At 36.3% G+C, this 19623-nt stretch overlaps 2 protein-coding genes across 2 annotated transcripts in view; both read left to right on the top strand.

Moving 5' to 3' along the window:
* Nucleotides 1–19623, top strand: part of neu3.1 (sialidase 3 (membrane sialidase), tandem duplicate 1) — a 150523-nt gene that overhangs the window by 97725 nt on the left and 33175 nt on the right. The window lies entirely within an intron of this gene.
* pold3 (polymerase (DNA-directed), delta 3, accessory subunit) lies at nt 93–11041 on the top strand. Its single transcript, NM_001042769.2, is given in 12 exon segments — nt 93–207; nt 579–634; nt 728–830; nt 925–964; nt 1790–1922; nt 1998–2250; nt 2331–2403; nt 2490–2667; nt 7068–7177; nt 7466–7551; nt 7685–7763; nt 10797–11041. Coding segments are annotated over 12 exon segments (1374 nt in total). The 5' UTR covers nt 93–150; the 3' UTR covers nt 11003–11041.

The following is a 19623-nucleotide window of genomic DNA, read 5'->3' on the forward strand; positions in this document are numbered from 1 at the left end:
CGGGTTTGCAAAACACGATAAAACACTGAACATGCGTAGAGCACTTTTCTTGGCTGACGCTATAGTCCACATGACCGGAAGTAAATATAGTTCTGCAGTTCCCGCGTTTGCGACTCTTTCAATGTGGAGCAGAAGCCCGTCATTCCTGACATGGATGATCTGTATTTAGACAATATCGACGAATTTGTGAATGATCAAAATAAGATCGTAAGTCCTTTTATCTTATATTACATGTGTCGTTAGTAAATGTGAAACATGGGATGCCAAAATGCATATGTGGCTTCGTGCATGTTTACTGGAGTGTCCAGGATGGAAAAACAAGACAAGTTAGATTAACTGAATGGTTTTCATGACTGATTGTTAAAACAGTGACACTTTATTAAGTAATAATTAAACCACATCTAGAGTATAACATAGCATTATACGTTGACAAATACTACTAACGTTGATGTTTTTGTTACTCATACTAGCATTAACGTGTTCAGAAGCGTCACTGCACAAACACAGCATGGATATAAATATAATACATCGTTAGCTATATAATTTGGAATTCTGCTTTTATATTTTGTTATTTGCAGGTCACATACAAATGGCTCAGTTTAACCCTTGGAGTCCATGTGAACACAGCAAAACAGTAAGTCAAGTCCCTTTATGCCTCTCAATGTATTCAGTTATTTGTCACTAATGCTCTTTCATAACAACTAGTGTTTGTGTCTCATTTTTGCAGGATGTTGTATCATTACTTGGAGCAAAAACGTAATGAAAGTTCAGGGACAGCTCTTCATGCTACTTATCTTGTATCCGGCAAGTGTGTTGAGAATGGGACTCCGGTAAGAACTGAGAACTTTATTGTTATGAAATACATTTTTTCTTCACTGTCATTATTGTAAGAACTGCCATTGAAAATTGTCCATTTCTTCCTAGTGTCATAAAGTGTCTGTAGTTCGTGAGGAAAAGCTGGAGGGTAAGTTTGACAATTGTTTTTAAAAAATGTAAAAAATAAATAAATAAATAAATAATGTTATATATGTGTTTGTGAAAATGACAAATAATAAAGTTTATCAATAATAAAACATCAGTTTATTAAATTGTAAGTTAACATAAATTTAATTAAGTTTGTTTTTTTTATAGAGCTTTTACAATGTAGATTGTGTCAAAGCAGCTTGATAAAGCAGTTCTAGTAAATTGAAACTGTAAGTCAGTCCAGTTTTCAGGGGTGAAGATCAGTTGAGTTCATTTTAGTGTGGTTTAATTTTCACTGCTGAAAGTTCAAACACTGAAGAGCAAATCCATCGATGCAACGCTCCACAAGTCCTAAATTCTAAAAACATAATTTCATATTTTAGATTGCATGTGAATTTTAAACAATCAAAGTGTTTTATTTAAATTAAATTCTAAAAAATGTCTAAGTAAGTCGATGCTTACATCAATAAATGTTTATTGAAAAATATAAAATGTGTAGTGTAAATTTAGTTTGTCTGTTTTTCAATTATTTTATTTAAATTTAATTTAAGTAAAGGCTAAATAAATATGCACTAAAATTAAAGACATAAAATAATGCAGATGCCAAAACCATAGTTAAAAAAAAAACTGAAAACAGGAAATCTAAACCTGAACTAATTATTAAAAGTCTATTTTAAAAAACTACCAGTTATTCTGTGATATCTGAATAACACTGCTGTGAGGTAAGTTTCAAGCTGCAAGAGTAATATTTCACATGATTTTCATTTGTGTTAAAAAAAATAATTTTATTACAGAAATGCATTCATGTATTTATTTATTTTTGCAGCTGTTAAAGCAAAGATGGAGATGACTATCAGTGTACATGTGTACAGTGTGCAAAGAGCAGAGCTGAAGGATAGTTCTCCACTTTACACCACAGATTACGATGCTGTAAAGGATAATCTAAAGAACTGCAGCAAGTAAGTGATATTTCTATAAGCTGTAATGCGGCATGTGCATACATCATCCGAGAAATCCTTCTGCTCTTTTCTCAGATACAGTGCTATACGGTGTGCTGCGGCGGTACCCATGTCATCAGCTGAGCTGCAAAGAGCTCAAGAGATGGCATTGGTTCCTTCGGCAGAGAAAGAAAACCGTAAACCTGGCTTGAATGAACCTGCTGCTACCTCCAAACCCAGTGCTAAGCCGCCAGCGGGCATCATGGGTATGTTTGCAAGCAAAAGTGCTTCCAAGGTCCAGGAATCCAGCAAGGAAGTGAAAACAGAGCAGAAAGATGATTCTTCCTCGGTAAGTGTGTAACTCAATACTTTAATGTTAATGACACACAGGATTGTGTGTGAAATTTATAATAGTCGCATATGTTGTAGGTTGAAACATCAAAAACCAAACCAGCTTCCAAAGCAAACCCCGTGAGTAACTTCTTTGGGAAGTCTGCCCAAAGTGAGTGTTTTTGTGTGTTTCGTTGCCAATAAAGTAACACAAGGCATGGCATATAGTCATAAAACATTTCTTTCTGTGAAATTTAGAAAAGGTAGAAGAAAAACCCAAGAAAAGCATCAAGGAAGAGACTGACGGAGGTTCGACAGCATCGGCTTCTGGAAATATAAAACAGTCACAGGTGTCTCCTAAATCTGATGGTGAAGTTAAAGAGGAACAATCCAAAACTTCCAGAGCTTTGAAGAGTGAAACAAAAGACACTCGAAAGTAAGTTTTACCTCTTTTTTTTTTTTTTGAAAAGTATATAGGAGAAAAAAAAATAGAAACCCTGTATTGGGGGGACTTTTAGTTGTGGCTATACCATGCTAGTAGAACAGTGTTTAACGAAATTATTAAAAAAAGTTTATATTTTGTGGAAAATACATGACGACATCTCTTGCAGGCAAAGATGGCAAAAGTACACACATCCTAGTAGAAGTACAGATACTTATGTTTAAAATGACTCTGGTAAAAGTTGAAGTACTGACTACACTTTTGTACCCAAGTAAAAGTAAAGCCTCAATAATGCCTCAAAAATGCACAAATGTAAAAAAAAGTTAGTACCCGTTTCAACCACAGTCCCAAAGACATGCGGTAAAGGTGAATAATAATTCAACTAAACTGGCAGTGTGTAAAGCAGGTCGCACACCAGAAGCGCCGCTCGGCGCCATGCATTTTAGAATTCTAAACATAGGTTTCTATCAGGATACACATACCGGCGCCGCAAGTCGACGGCTGTCGGCGGCTGTCGGCGGCGCCCGTCCACGGCTCAGGACGCAGTTCATTTTTCAGCCGCGCCACAGAGCGCCATCTGATTAGTTTCATGTTAAATATCATTCGAATGTGCGCGTCTGGTGTGTGATACTTTAAACTGTGTCGCAGCACCGAGCAGCGATTCTGGTGTGCGACCTGCTTTAGTGTGTGTGTGTGTGTGTGTGTGTGTGTGTGTGTGTGTGTGTGTGTGTGTGTGTGTGTGTGTGTGTGTGTGTGTGTGTGTGTGTGTGTGTGTGTATGGGTGTTTCCTAGTGCTGATTGCAGATGAAAAGGTATCTGCTGTGTAAAACATATGCTGGAATTATATTTTTATTCATAAATTACCCAGTATACTTACACTTGTTGAAAAATATATATTTTTAAATATTAATTGAGAACAACACTAGCACTAAAATTAAAAATAAATAAAAACTGAAAAACATCATAAATTCTGTATTAGGAAATATGAACTTATTAGAAATAAAGGAAATAAACTGCATACAATACAATGCATAATTTGTTTATAAAGTATTTTATTGTTTTAGTACTAAATGCACAAATCTTTACAAAAAGCACTTTTTTTGCTGTATTAGATTGAAAGACCAGAGAAAGCCCGTGTAGTATGATCAGAAGTGGAAAAACGGCATGTTTTTGAACTGGAATGTGTATCTCTTGTCTACCTGTGATCCGAACAAGCAAAAGGTGTCTCATTACGTTGTAAACAGGGCAGCATCAGTCATGTTATCAGTCATTCGCCGTCTTCCTCTGTCACATCTGCGCAGTCATCCTAACCTTTCTCATAGTAATCTTCATAAACTAGCCAATGTACAGTGTGTGATTGCCTTGAAAAGGCCGCACAGTGCAATGTGAATACAGTGCATGTGGAAAAATAGACTGACTGCTTTAAATCTGTGTTCATATTGTGCAATGACAAGAAATAATATAGATCACGCAATCAAACACATGAAACTGAAAGTAACGACCGCGGTTTTAAAAATGTAAGGAGTAGAAAGTACAGATGTTTGTGTAAAAATGTGTGGAGTAAAAGTAAAAAGTTGTCAAAAAATAAGTATTGGAGTAAAGTACTAATACCAGAAAAATCTACTTAAGTACAGTAACAAAGTATTTGTACTTCGTAACTCCCATCTATGCTTGCAAGAACTCACTAGTATCTCACACTGCTCTTCTGCAATCTTTATTAGCTGTTCTTCAATTTCTTCCACAGTTTACTGGCAATATGGGCTTTTTAGCAATTACTTTTTTTGCGAGGATTTTCCAGACATTTTACAATTGCATTCAGTCATTTAGCAGACACTTTTGTCCAAAGCAACTTACAAATGAAGGAGACATTCTGCTATTAAACAAGAAGCAGCAATACACAGAGAATTGCTAATTATACAAAGGAATTGTTTGTGCTTGCTATGGGTGTAACGGATCACGGGTGATCAGTGATTCATACGGATCACAACCCACGGGTCGGAACACAGGCGACCAGCGGATTGATACATTTTTTACTGTTGAATTAATCCTGAATTTATAATGATCATAGAAGGATCGCCTCTTACGTTATTGAAAGCATTTAGGATTTCCTGTAAAATATAATGATGACGGAAGAAGGTGTGGTAGGTTATTCGGGATGTGGTGCTTTACTTGGGTTAAAGGTGTTTTCTGCCACTACCTGTTTAGCCTGCAATAATGCATTCAGCGTAAGCTGCACGATTGATCATTAAAAGATCGGGATCTTAACACCTACGCAACATAAATTATAAATGATGGTGATTTGCATGTTTATTAATCATTCTAATTGCTGCATTCAGATGTGAAAATGCTAAAATCAAGAAAAAGATTCAGTTTTTAGTCTTGAGTTATGAAGCTTCAAACAGTCAAATAACACTGAAGCACTGGAATAACAGTTTATAGTTTAGATAAAAACACTGATGTTTATGGTAAAAATGAAAATCACCATCATGTGCTCAGAAATGAAAGTTTTCATCATGTCATGTCATTTTCATCCACGTATTCGAAGCCGGGTCTTCCTCGAGGCCTCCCCCTGGTGGGACATGCCTGGAACACCTCCCTAGGTAGGCGTCCTGGAGAGATCTGAAACAGATGCCCGAGCCACCTCAGCTGACTTCTCTCGATGTGGAGGAGCAGTGGCTCTACTCCGAGCTCCTCCCGGGTGACAGAGCTCCTCATAAGTGTGCACCCTGCCACCCTGTGAAGAAATCTAGTTTCAGCCACTTGTATCCGAGATTTTGTCCTTTCGGTCATGACTCAAAGCTCATGACCATAGGTGAGAGTAGAAACGTACTTGACTGGTAAATTGAGAGCTTTGCCTTTCGGCTCAGCTCGTTTTCTTACCATAACGGACCAGTACATTGACCGCATTACTGCTGCCGCTGCACCGGTCTGCCTGTCCATCCTTTCCTCACTCGTGAACAAAACCCCAAGATACTTTTAACTCCTCCACCTGGGGTAAGGACTTTCCTCCAACCTGGAGATGGCAAACCACCTTTTTCTAGAACAGAAATGAAATCCCGTGGTCCCTGATTTTCAAAAATGAAAGTTATTGGCAGCAATTACATTATTTAATCCCATCTTATGAGTGTGTAACTGAATCATTTATTGAAATGAGACTAAAAATAAATATGGGTTGTACAAATTATAAGGTTAGATTTCTACATTTAGCGTTATCAGAAACAGTTGTAGTAACAGTGAATTTTTCACAGTACTGAATATTTGTTTCTTCATTTTATTATATGAAGCTAAAAGTTTCTGTAATTCTGCTGTTTTTGTAATAAATGGAAAACAAATGACATTCGCCTCCTCCCCCTTTTGTCTGATTTGAAAAATGGTCCGATCTGTGACTAAAAAAAACCATAATGTGATCTGAACTGTGAGATTTGTGATTCATTACACCACTACTGCTTGGAGCATTAAGTACTAGAGTTAGAAGGGTGCATGTTTTGTTCGTTTGTATTTTTAGAGACTGAGTGGGAGCAAGATAAGACTGTTTCTACAGGCTGTGTGTCAAGCCCACTCACCTGTGTGAAGCACACTTCATAAATTTTATTGAATTTTTTAATGAAATGTTTGAAGAAAGACAGTGTCTGGTGCAAATGACTGATGAAAGAATGTTTTTTACAGGTGTTTTGTCAAGCCCACTCACTCGTGTGAGGCACACTCAGAATAGTATAATGTTTTGAGGTTATCATATGGTGTTTTGGGGGACGAGAGGAGTTCCTGGTTTTGTTCACCTTGGTTCGTTGTGAAGGAGATGGGTTTTTAGTTTTCATTTCTATGATACCAGTGAATCAACAGTCCGTGTTGGAATGGGAAGATCATTCCACTAATGTGGAACATTGAATGAAAAGATTTTGTAAAATGACTTCTAGCGTCTCTGTGATGCTACCACAAGGCGGCGCTCACTTGCTTACCAGAAGCTCCTGGATTTTCAATCCAGTTTACATCAGGATTCTGGACTGCCATTTCATTATTTAATTGTTTTTAGCTCCAAGGAACTGCTTTTTACATTTTTGAAATCAAACTCCAGATAGAATAACTTAAAATAAGACTTAGCTATGACCTTGTAATTATTTGGTTGTTTTCTAATTTTGAACTGCACCGTGTATATATACAGCTTAAATTATTTTAGAATTTAATTCATTTGGTTTTTTAATTATGGTATGAATAAACACATAATTCTGTGGTATTGATGGCATTAATTTAAAATGTTTAATGTTTAAAAAAAGTTGTTTTTTGTATTTGTGAAGTACTGTAGGTGATAAAGCTCAGCTGGATAAAACAAGCCAACAACTTGCTGATGAAGCTTTAATAGATGAGGATTGTAATCAAAAGCAATTTGTTTTTCACAGTAAAACAAAACGTCCTGAGGTTGTGGATAGCGATGATGAGCCAGTAGAGAGCCAACAGAAGAAGAGACGGCGGATAAAGAAGCCCCAGCCAGACAGCAGTGATGATGAGGGTAGGAAAGAGATGGTGGGGGAAAACAAGGGGAAAAAAGACTCAAGTCATGCTTGGCAGATTTGAATCAATCCAGATGAGGTGCTCTGTGACCCAAAATGAATAAAAACAAAGAAATAGGTTCTCCCTCTGGGCAGAGTGTTGAATAAAATATCAGAATTGCTCTCTGACAAACAAAGGCTAATTGATAACATTCACTGTTTTTCCCCCCCTCTCTTGCTCTCTTTTCTTCTATTTATACATACACAGACATGCGTGATAAATGTCTCTTCTTCCTTCTGTCTTCCAGTTGTGCCAGATTCTCCACCTGTGCCAAACATACAGACTCCCAGTCCCAAAAAGCAAGTGAAAAAAGAGACTGTTTCACACCAAGAAGTGAGCACCAGCGCCAATAGTATTTGCTAACTTTTAGGGAATAAGAATTACAAAACATTGATTTTTATAAATATCTTGCGTGTATTTGTCATACAGTAAAGTTATAATTTCTTAATGTTCTTCATTCATTTAGGATGGCTCAGTGGTGAAGAGGAGGAAAAGAAGACGTGTATTGAAGTCTCACACATTTGTTGATGAAGAAGGTTGCTTTGGTAAGTTTAATTTTATTGGCCATTATCTTGGTTGTACTACTGTATTTCTGTATGCATCTATAACCTGATGCCTAGCAGCATGGCCGATACATCACCCTGCAGCCCAAGACAGGTTACTCAAAGCTAAGCAGGGCTGAGCCTAGTTATTACCTGGGGTGCGTTTTCTTAACAGTGACATAACTCGCGGCTGAACTTTCATAGTACGGTGCATCGTTTGGATAATGTAGTGATGAAGTTTTCCCCAAAACCGTAGTTTCTCTGTCACAAATCTGTCATTTGAACAACTTTAGTTATAACGTAAAATGCCCATAATGATGCTCTAAACAGGGTAGCAACCACTTCTTAAAAAAAGAACCCCATAATTTCTTTGTGCAAAATTATATTGTTTTACACGCACACACTTAAAAAAAAAATCCAACATTGGTTTTGGTAAAAACATGCACTCGCCTTATGTATTAATTGAAATGTATGTAAATGGCACATATAGAGCCCATGTTTCCTTTACAAATATTTTTGAGAATATTCCATGTTCTATTCTAAAACAAAAATCATTTACAAAAGCTAACACGTATTCTGATATTATATATAAATCATATAAATAAATAATGAGGCTATTTATTTGGAAATTAAATTTAATATTTATTAGAAAAAAACTACTTTAATAATAATATTGATAATGATTATGAAGATGATGATGATAATTATTTATAATATTATTAAGTTGGATTTTTTTTTTGTTGTTTTATTTATTTTTTGTTTTTTTTAAGTCTACTTTTACAATTTGACACATGCAAACCTCTGCAGAAATGTTTTAACCAGCAGGCCCATGTCATACAGTATAGATCCTTGATAAATAGCCTACTATAAATAAAAGCATTAACGTATGCTATATATTTTTGTTTTCACAAGCTTTGGAGACGTATGTAAATTCCGCTTTAAATTATCGAGTCACCTATAGCTTTCATCATGAGCCACGGCTGTGTTCAAAACTATACCAATGTTTTCAAAGTGCATTACGAAGGAAATGCAATTGTAAACATTAAAATTGCTAAGCTGTAAACTGAACTGTAAAAATACTTTAAATACAAATTACACCTAAAAGAGATGACTTGAGATTTTTTTTTTCATTCCAAGTTTAATTGTAGGGCATAGGGGGATAACTGGAAATAGAACACAGCCAGGAACTATGTTTTTAACTACAGCTCCAGAGGTGTAGTTGCAAGAATACAAGTTTGCGATGCAGTTAGCGAATGCTTGTTGGAACAATAGATTTGGGACACTATACTATCAGTGAGCGCCATCTTTCGGATGAGACGTTGAACTCTCTGTGGTCATTAAAAATCTCATACTTTTCGTAAAGAGTAGAGGTGTAACTCCGGGTTCCTGCCCAAATTCCCTCTATCCTATTCCTTATCGATCATGGCCTCCCAATCATCCCCATCCACAGAATTGGCTGTATCACTGTCTATCCAGTCCACCAGTTGCTAGTGTGTGGTGAGTGGACTGGCGCAGTTGTCCTATAGCTGCCGTCCCATCATCCAAGTAGATGCTGCACACTGATGGTGGATTGACTATGACCCCCCATGACTGTGAAGCGCAATAGGTCTACACAATACCATACACAATAAAGGTGCTATATAAATACACATTACCTATTACACTTTGATTCACATAACATGTGTAATATTTACTGCTATTAAACTAATTTAATTTGAAAGGTTACAAAATTAGAGATAAATAATGAAATATTATATCATTTTAAATAAATATAATTATCATTATAAAAATTAATGTGTAAAATAGTCTTAGCAACTTTTTGAATTCTTAATCCTATCATAGTACTTTTCACAAGTGGTTGAAGTAAGTAAACACTGTAACCAACAACTCAGTCATTTGGTATCTGCATTCTGAGTCTACAGTGAAGACCAGGTAATGGTAATGACATATGAGACTGACAACCAAAATATAGCATCACAGCATAAGCTAAAATTGTCGCATAAGACATAAAATTGCTGCCTTCAAAGCTTCTCTAAACGGAAAAATTGTACTGGCCAATGCTGATAATTAAAAAAAAACCTACTAGCCCTGATGTTTAGTAAGAATGATGTTAGAAATGTACTGTAAGTACTAATGTTGTCTTGTAAAACAAATGATACTGGTTTAACTGGTAAACTAAGTTATTACAAAATAACTGGTTACATTAAAGGGCTTGCAGTTGAATTGTACCTGCCCAGTAAAGATTGCAAAGCAAATTAAAATTTTTCTGTGGTAATGCTTGTCTTTTCTTATCTACCTAAACTGGAAATCTTTAAACAGTAATGCATGTAGCAGTGACTGAACCCTCTCCTTACTTTTACAAGCACATCATTTATAAGTGCCGACAGGAACACTTGAATCATTGAGTAAATCATAAGTTATATGACAGAAATATAGACCGCTGGCAAACCATTTGTGCTGAAATTGTTTTTTCGAAATTATTTTTGACTTGACGTACATGTGGAGGAAATCTTTAGATATGAATACTAAAAGCACAGATGTTTGTGTTCGATTCCTATAACTTCAATCCATTAGCATTATTTTTGTACTTAGAGGAGTGTCTATTATTACACATTCCTTAATGCCAGTTGTCTCTTCAGCACAACAACTCTTTCAAGTGGTTATTTTTTCTATTGTTTGGTTCCCAGATTCATTTCATACGTTTTTAATTGTTTATTGCATCCATGATTGATCACACAAAGACTTGTACTGTAGCCAGAAACGTGTGCTGTTCTAAAGTAGTAGTTAAGGACATAATAAGCACCATGTGAAGGCTGAATAATAATTAATAATAATGGTGCTGCCTGAGGAGCTTTCTTTTGACCAAAACGTATGGCAGCTTTGTTAAATCTCTGTGGGGAGAGAAAAAAAAAATGAAATAAAAACAATGGAAATCTAAGTGCCCATGTCTATGGCTCTAAACCAGACACTTATATACACCACATGCTTCTTGACAATGTCTCTGTGACATTAAATAACCTGTTTCTATTTTTCTAGTAACTGAGAAAGGTTATGTGAGCGAGTCTTACTCTGAGAGTGAAGAGGAGCCTGAACCCACCAGTCAAGCCAAGGACTCAAGCTTACTCAAGCAGTCATTTGGAAAAAAGGAAGAAGAGAAAAAAGAAAAGGGTCAGAAGAAGACCTCTGCCGCAAGCAAACCTACAAAACAGCCATCCATCATGGGATTTTTCCAGAAGAAATGATTTTTTACATTATTATTCCATAGACTTTTAAAGGAATAGTTCATCTGCAAATTTAAAAATGTGCCATTAGATACTTGCCCTAGTGCTGTACTAAAACATCTGTGTGTTTACTACTTAAACCGGAGGATTAAGAAATAATGACAAAGCGATCTTTTTTTTTTTGGTCAAATCTCTCAAAAAATGAACATTTGCTATTATATCACTCACCTTCAGGCCATCAATTGTGTTACGTGTTCTTTAACAGAACATTAAAGGTTTTTAGTGGAAATCGTGGTGCTTGATGCATTAAAAGTCAACTCAATCAGAGACAAGAACAAAACACACACATACACACACACACAATTGTGAAAACAAAATTGTGGCTCATGGCAATACACTGGTCTGTGAAAGAACCTGAACATTGTAGAACAGCATCAGCCCAAATGAGTTTGTGTCCGGAAATATGAGACAAACTTGCCATAAACGCAGTCAGGACCATCTGAGGCTGTGAATTATTGGAAAGAATGTTGTAAATTTTGTTCAGTTTCTTGCGCAGACCAATCGTTTCACTTCATAAGCCTTCAATCTCTCAAGAGTAACAGGATTATTGATTTAGTTTAGCCTTAGTTTAGAGTGTGTGTAAGTTCAAAGTAGCTCTTGATTTGTGAAATCACCCAGGACCATGATTTCATCTAAAATTATTCTTTAATGTTTTACTGGAGAAGAAAAAAGTGAGCTTTATTGTCGATAGCCTGATGCTTCACATTTCTTCACATTTAAGCATTTGATTTCAGCAGCAAATTTCTCATGAACATGATAAAAATGAAACCTACCTCCTTTACCACCGAAAGCTGGATAATAAATGAACATTTATAATAATTCTCCTTTTTGTTTGTATTAGTATTGTAGTCGACTAAACCACAGTTTAGAGAGACATTCGTGAGTTATTAAGTCCATTAAAAAGCTGGTCAAGCAGTGGTCAAGAAAATGTTTTTCCCTTGCTGTCTTGTTTAGTTTGTTTTCTCCTCTGAGCCTCATGTTTCTCGATGACATCAGTTTCTGGCACCATAGTTGTGTTGATCTTAGACATTTCCATTTATCAAAACTAAACTTACTGTGTGGAATGGCATGCCTCTGGAAATGCACATCAAAATCAATCCAAAGTCTTCTGATCCAGTGCCACAGACACGAAATTGAGCGTTTTGTGCCAAGACATCATTCCCCATAAACTCACTCTTTTTCCCTGAGGAGAGGTTCCTAAACTTAGGCCTGGGTAAAAGTGTGTGTGATCAAATACAAGAACAGAGTGTTCTTTATATTGTTGTTAAAAAAACGTGTAATTGTTCTTTCAAGTCTGCGGTCCAGCAAAGTGACAACGTCTGATTAATTATTCGAAAAATATTCAAAATTATTTAAATTTGTCGCATTCTATAAAGGAAAGCTATTTGTTTTTTGTGAAGTTAGGTGTTTGCTGATTCTGAGCTCACCCCATGCAGGCCTCTGGCTAATGTTAAATGGAAGATGGTGCCTGTCCTGGAAACCTTATCAAAGAGTTATTTAGAATTTTAGGTGCCTGGTTGTCTGAGTAAACCCTTTCAATCGCTTGCATAGTTGTTATTGGAAAAATGCGTCAATGCTTTTGGATTGCTGATGCTTCAAGAGAGCGCTGATAACTGTTTCCAGGTTTACTCTTCAAATGTGCACTTGTTCAGCTACCTGTTTGGATGTAAACTACCAGTTTGCAACAGCGACGAAACATTTGAGAAAATTAAACTGCATTTAACTGAAAAGGTCTGATTGCCAATGGGAATACATGCTGCAATTAGATATTTATATCTTGTACAAAAGCTGTGAGTGTGCGTTTAGATTTTTTTTCAGATCTATGGACCACTTAAAAAATAAATAAATAAAAAAGCGAGGTTTCACACAATTCCTTCATGTTAACCAACACAAACTGATTGTTAACTCAATTGTTTTTTACAAATTGAAGTCGATTGAATAATTAAATTGTGTTTATTTTAAAAGTACAAGCATTTTTGAGTGATGTTAGTGGGGTCCAAAATATCATTAACAATCAACAAAAGAAAAGGATTACAACAACATGAGACTTTTTACCAATAGTTCCCCATCTTGTCGCAAGCCAGCCCTGAGTGTGCACTTACTCAACCCCCCAAGTGCTTAGAAAAACCCACACACTGTTCTATCCACATACACTACGGCCAATTTAGTTTATCCAATTCACCTAATCTGGATGTATTTGGGCGGTGGGGGACACAGACGTAACCTGAAGAAACTCATGCAAACACAGTAAACATGTGCAAACTCTGCACAGAAAGACAGCTTGGCTATAACAGGACTCAAACCAGTAACCTTTTCTGACTGTGGGGCAACCGTGCTAACGATTAAAAGTAAAAGGTTGAAAATTTCTTTGTGTTGAATCACAGATAATTAAAATTTTAATAACCTATTATTCTTTGCATGGCATGTTGACATTACACTACAGAATAGCTATTTCAGAATCTAATACAAGTTCTCTGTAAACTTCAGTGAGAATTGTACTGTAAATATGAAATTGCTAAGTTAACTTAATTAAATTGTGCAAACTCATTGCCTTAAGACAATGAAGTTAAAATTACTTAATTGAATTAAGGATTTATGCCTTACTCATATTGATTGTTATTCACTTAAAATATTTACGTTTTTTTGACAACTGGATCTGTAATGTCTGTTAGAGTTTTATACAGTTTTTTTTTAAGAAACCTCTGTAAATCTTAACACAAAATTAAAGTCTAAAGCATGTTTCTCTATGTTACAAAATACATAATAACACCGAATTGTTTATTTTCCAGTCTGACACAAAGCATGCTGGGAACTAGAAATCTGCATGGTTAGGCAGACTCATTTAGTTTACGTTTGGTCTAACACAATCAGAAATAGAGTTCACATAACTTGTTTTTATCGAGTTCAATGAACTTTCATTACAAAATGTTAGTCAAATCAACTCATTTCATTTAGTTAAGTGCACTGCTTGATTTTCCAGCGTGAGAATGCTGAGAGTTCACATTAAAAAAAATCATGTTTTTATAGGCAACCTAAGAAATTGGTGTAGAAAATTTGTCTATATTTAATTACTTGTTTATTTACTGGTAATAAAAAGTAATCAATACATGACAACTTGGTCTTAAGATTTTCACACAATTCGTAAGGTGATTCATTGCTTGACATTTTCTGAAAAGAGTTTATTTTCCACTAAATAAAACTGTGTGGTAAGAGTCAATATTTGCCACATCCAAATGTGTAACACATCAATTCTTCACTCTCCTTTTGTCCATCCATTTGATTTAAAAGTTTTGGTCATGCAGCATACGATTTCAATCAGATTCATCTTGCATAGTGGCTCCGAAGTGGAATGCATTTTTCAGCCCAGGTGGAATAAATCAATAGGCATTTTCAAAATATATCATGTGAAGCCACATTATTAAATTTAAACTGGCCTTGGGCAATCCGCAAAGCCATTAAATATTGTTTGAGTGCCTCGTACTTTGTTTCACTGTCTTTTCTGTTCCTACAAAAATACACACCTGACAATTTCTGTGCCCTCTAAAGTGCTTTTAGAGGTTCAGCTTACAAGTTCTACATTTTTCCCTATCCTGTCATCGCTAACTCAGCCATTTGACTAACAATATCCGCTCAGTTCTGAATATTAACACTACTAAATTGTTGCATATTTTCTCCTCCAATCTTTTCCATTTGTGTTGAAATAATCCTTTAAATCTATTCTATAAAAACCTAGCCTTTTTATGTGAAGGACTTGAGATGTTATTACCAGACAAATCAAATACTAAAAGAGCTATTCTGTGCTGTAACATCAGTGTGTTATGTCCCCCAAAAAGGATTAAGTCTAACCTTACTGGGTCTAGTTTAAAATCTGTTGTATAATTAAACTATAATAATGTAATATTAACCCATAATGGCGTTGCCCTCAAGCAACAAACCTTTTTTTTTTTGGTCCACAAACCCCCCCTTTAATTGAAAAAAAAAAAAAAAATTACAAGAAAGTCTAATAATAAGTTGGTGACCAATAAAATTTGAGGTGGGTGTGGGTTTGACCTTTCTTCTGGGGGCAAACGAGCCATTTTTGGGACCATATTTTTATATTAAAATATTTGGTAAATGCATGTGAAGAAGCATGTTTGATTGAGAAAAGACATTTTTGGTTATTATCTATATAATAAAATGTATAAAAACAATTTATAAAGAGCATTTTATAGAGGTAAAGAACAAGATTGAGCAGTTATAGGCTTATTCCTTCAACAGCAATCTTGAAGAGTCATATTTACTATGTTTCTATTCAAAGATGCAAATTAAACTTGCAAAGTCACAGTTCTGCACAGTTTATCTTTATCCCTGATTAAACAAACCTGATAAAACTGACTTCTTCAGGTTTGTTTGAAACCAACAGGTAAGTGTGTTGAAGTAGGGTTAGAACTAAACTCTGCTGGGCTGAGTTTGATGTGAATCTGGATTCAGCCCAATTGATGGTCATGGATACACAGAAAGGAAGATACAGAGTACCAGGATGCAAAGGTTCATCAAATGGATGGTGCTCAAACTCTGTCCTGAGTGGCCGGTGTCCTGTAGAGTTTAAGTTTCAGAGTTTAGTTGCCAACCTGACCATATGCTTCTAGTACGCTAGTTAGAGCAGCTGTTTCAGGTGTGCTTAATTGGTTTAGAGCTGCAGGACACCGGCCCACCAGGGCCGAGTTTGAGCACCCCTGACCTGACCTAAAGCCAAGTGAAACTATCTGGCACCCACCTATGCATCACATCTACCAACAACTGTTTTCTGAGATTCCACAGAGATTAATATTGCTAAATTTGTGCATTCAATCGAGATCAACACACAATACACCATTTATGGCTAGTGTTTGATGAACTATTATTGATTATATGGTTTATGATAAATTAAAACTTTTTCTAATTTATTTCTGGCTGTTTGTTCCACATTTCACATATAATAATAAACAGAAAGCGTTGGTGTTTAAGGGCCCTAACTGCATGTTGTTGCCCGGAGGCAACAAACCAAAATCTGGTGGGGGGCTATGATGGAGCACATTTTATGATTGATTTATTATAAGGGACCCAAAGCACCCAAAAAATAGGGTTAAATAATTGTTCCCTTTTAAAACTAAAATTCATGCCATAGAGAGTTAATTACAGTACCTCATGTCAACATGATGATGGTGAATTACTGAGCCTCTGCAAAAATATTTATACCTCTATGAGCAAATGCTTTGTTTATTGCTGTCAAAATGTGTCATTTTGCTTGTCTTTTTTGTTATTAAGATAATATCAGATATGATGTCCTGTAAGAGAATAGAGATGTTCCATGCATGAGAGACTAGTCATGCCTGTAAGAGACTAGATATATATATATATATATATATATATAGGTATAGAATAGATACTAATGAAGGGCGTCTACACTTACTGTAACCTTCAGAAATTTTAGTTGTAATCTGTTTTTGTGCTGCTTACATCGCTTATCTTAAATTTTTATCAGTGTCTTAAACGGTTTTGGCTTGTTTATTTCACTAAACTCTGTTCTGGAATGTTAAACATCTGTAATTAGATGTTGTAAGATGCAGATGTATATTTAAAGCCTTTGGAAATGTTTGTATGTGATGTGTTTTTGTGATCAGAGGGAGGCTTTTAAGCTAAAACGCATTGGCTTTTATTTTATTTCATTAAAATTTCTCCTTTTATTTCAAGTGTTGCTGGAGTTCCCTATTTTTACTATATTTGCATTTTGTCCATGCATGGTATAGAACGATGCCGAATATGTTTTTTCTCGTGTTCATTTGATCTCCACTGTATAGCCACTTAAAGCAGTCAAGATGTTTGTCTTTTTTAGGCCCTTTTGATTTTTTTACAGACCCTCATAAAAGTTTATTAAAATGTACAACAATTAATAGAGAGAATTTGCATCTCTGAAGAAGTCTTTCATGTTCGGGCAGACCTCGCGGGCATGAGAGAGTCTCGCTTTGCAGATCAACGCCAACAAAATACATCAAACAGCAATAACTCAAACTTTCAAAAGTGATTTATTTGTCTAATCCCCCTTACTGTTCTCATGCAGAGCTCTTAAAGAATAAATCATTGCCTATTAATTGAAAGCAGATTTTTTACACACACTCGCCTGACTGGATAATATAACTGCATTTGGCTGAAGGAGCCCTGTTCTTTGTCAAAACAGGAAAATACGCAGAACATGATTGGAAAAGGCAGAGCATGCATCAGATTTCTGGGATTTGATGTCTTTTGGGTTATTTTTAGGGTGTGGGGTGTCTCACATCTGGACTTGTTGCAATCAAGCAAATAAAAAAATAGTACTTTGCAAATTCTGATTAGCACATGGAATGTGCGTTTGCTTTACAAATGCTGTTAAAACATTACCCATGTGCTAAATTTGGCATAAAAACAAGCCCTGATTATCTCTAAAACACTTCACCTCATCATTCATCATTGTGTCACATTAGTTAAGAAGCCATATGACACCCATCCATCATGGCTTGATGTGGCTTAATTACTGTTTACCCGTGGCAAAGGCTATGCAGTCTGTGCTTATTCAGTTTAATGGCTTTTACTGTTGTAGTAAATCTTAGTTATAATCATGACACAAATTTTGTCAGAGCGTTTAGCATTGACACTGCTTGCAGACTTTCTGTAAAGGAATAATCATAAAGCAGAAGTTCATTTAAAAAAAAAATCATTCTGTCATTCTGTGCTCATTCATGTTTTTATTTTTATTTGTGACATTATCTTTTTTATGAAACCTGAACGATGTATTTATTTAGCAGGATACAAGCTGCTCTTTTTATACAATGTAAGTGAATACGGAGTATAACAATCTCTTAGTTATTCATTCATTTTCCTTCGACTTAGTCTCTGTTTCAGAGGTTGCCACAGTGGAATGAACCGCCAACTATTCCAGCATATGTTTTACGTAGTTGATGCCCCTCCAGCCACAACCCAATATTAAGAAAAAACCCATATACATTCATTCACACACACACACACACACACACACACACACACACACACACACACACACACACACACGCTATGGGCAATTTAGATTATTCAATTCACCTGTACCGCATGTCTTTGGACTGTGGGGGAAACCGGAGCACCCAGAGGAAACCCACGCCAACACAGGGAAAACAAGCCATCTCCATACAGAAATGCTAACTTATAAAATGCTGGAACTAGAACCAGCAACCTTCTTGCTGTGAGGCAACAGTGCTAACCTCTGAGCCACTTTGCAGCCCTTCTAGTTATTGATGACAAAAATCAAATAGGTTTCCCAAAAAGAAGAAATTCCAGCTGTACTTCGCGTACAAACCTATGCCGGTAGCTTGCTCTCTGCAATTCTCACATGGCCGCCTACTGAAGCTAAGCAGGGCTGCGCCTGGTCAGTACCTGGATGTGGTCAGGACCACATGGCAAAGCTAGGTTGCTGCCAGAAGTGGTATTAGTGAGGCCAGCAGAGGGCGCCCAACCTGCGGTCTATGTGAGTCCTAATGCCCCAGTATAGTAATGGGGACTCTATACTGCTTATCGAGAGCCATCTTTTGGATGAGACGTTAAACCGAGGTCCTGACTCTGTGTTCATTAAAAATCCCAGGTTGTCCTTTGAAAAACAATAGGGGTTTAACCCTGGCATCTAGGCCTAATCTGTCCATCATGGCTTCCTAAATGTCCCCATATCATAATTGGCTTCATCACTCTCCACCAATCAGCTGGTGTGTCGTGTGCAGTCTGGTGAAAAATGGCTGCCGTTGCTTCATCCAGGTGGATGCTGCACATTGGTGGTGGATGAGGAGAAAACATATCCTGGATAAGTTGGTGGTTCATTCCGCTGTGGCCACCCCAGATTAATAAAGGGACTAAGCCGAAAAGAAAATGAATGAATGAATACAACTTAGGTGCACTTGTTAGTGTGGCTGAGTATTGATAACCTAGTAACTAACAGTAAACAAGGCAAGGATAATGGAGACGGCTAATTAGTCACATGGGTGGAATGCTCGCTACACGTTTATCTAACAAAAGCACTTCCAACTTTCCAAAGTGGGCAAAAAAAACTGGTTTGCTAATTAAGAGAATTCTATTCAACATATTATTTTCAAGTTGTGGCTGGAAGGGTATCTCTTGTATTCTTGGCATCATAGAGGTGTTGGTGGTTCATTCCGCTGTGGCGATCCCTGATAAATCTAACTAATCATTGAACATGCTGCAAGTTGTTGATCAACCACAACAGAGTGAATCTTATCTGTCCAACTGGAGTAAGTGAAATATATCGTTAAGTATGGTTTTACCAACAATTAAATTGTTTCTTCACTTTAGATCCATCCATGTGAACAAACACATGAGTGTCAAGTAAGAGCGCAATTAGGGTTTAGGTGTCTAGCTCAAGGGCACCTCAGCTGGGTATAGAAGGTGGGAGAGAATGCAGTTTGTTCACTAGCTTCTAATCATTTTAGATACTAAAATAAAATCTAATGCACCTATGTATATGATGAAAAAGACCTTGGGTGGTTGTAAATTTCGTAAGATGCCTAATATCTTCAAAACAGCATAAT

Source organism: Danio rerio, chromosome 21, assembly GCF_049306965.1.
Source record: "Danio rerio strain Tuebingen ecotype United States chromosome 21, GRCz12tu, whole genome shotgun sequence".
Taxonomy (NCBI): Eukaryota; Metazoa; Chordata; class Actinopteri; order Cypriniformes; family Danionidae; genus Danio; species Danio rerio.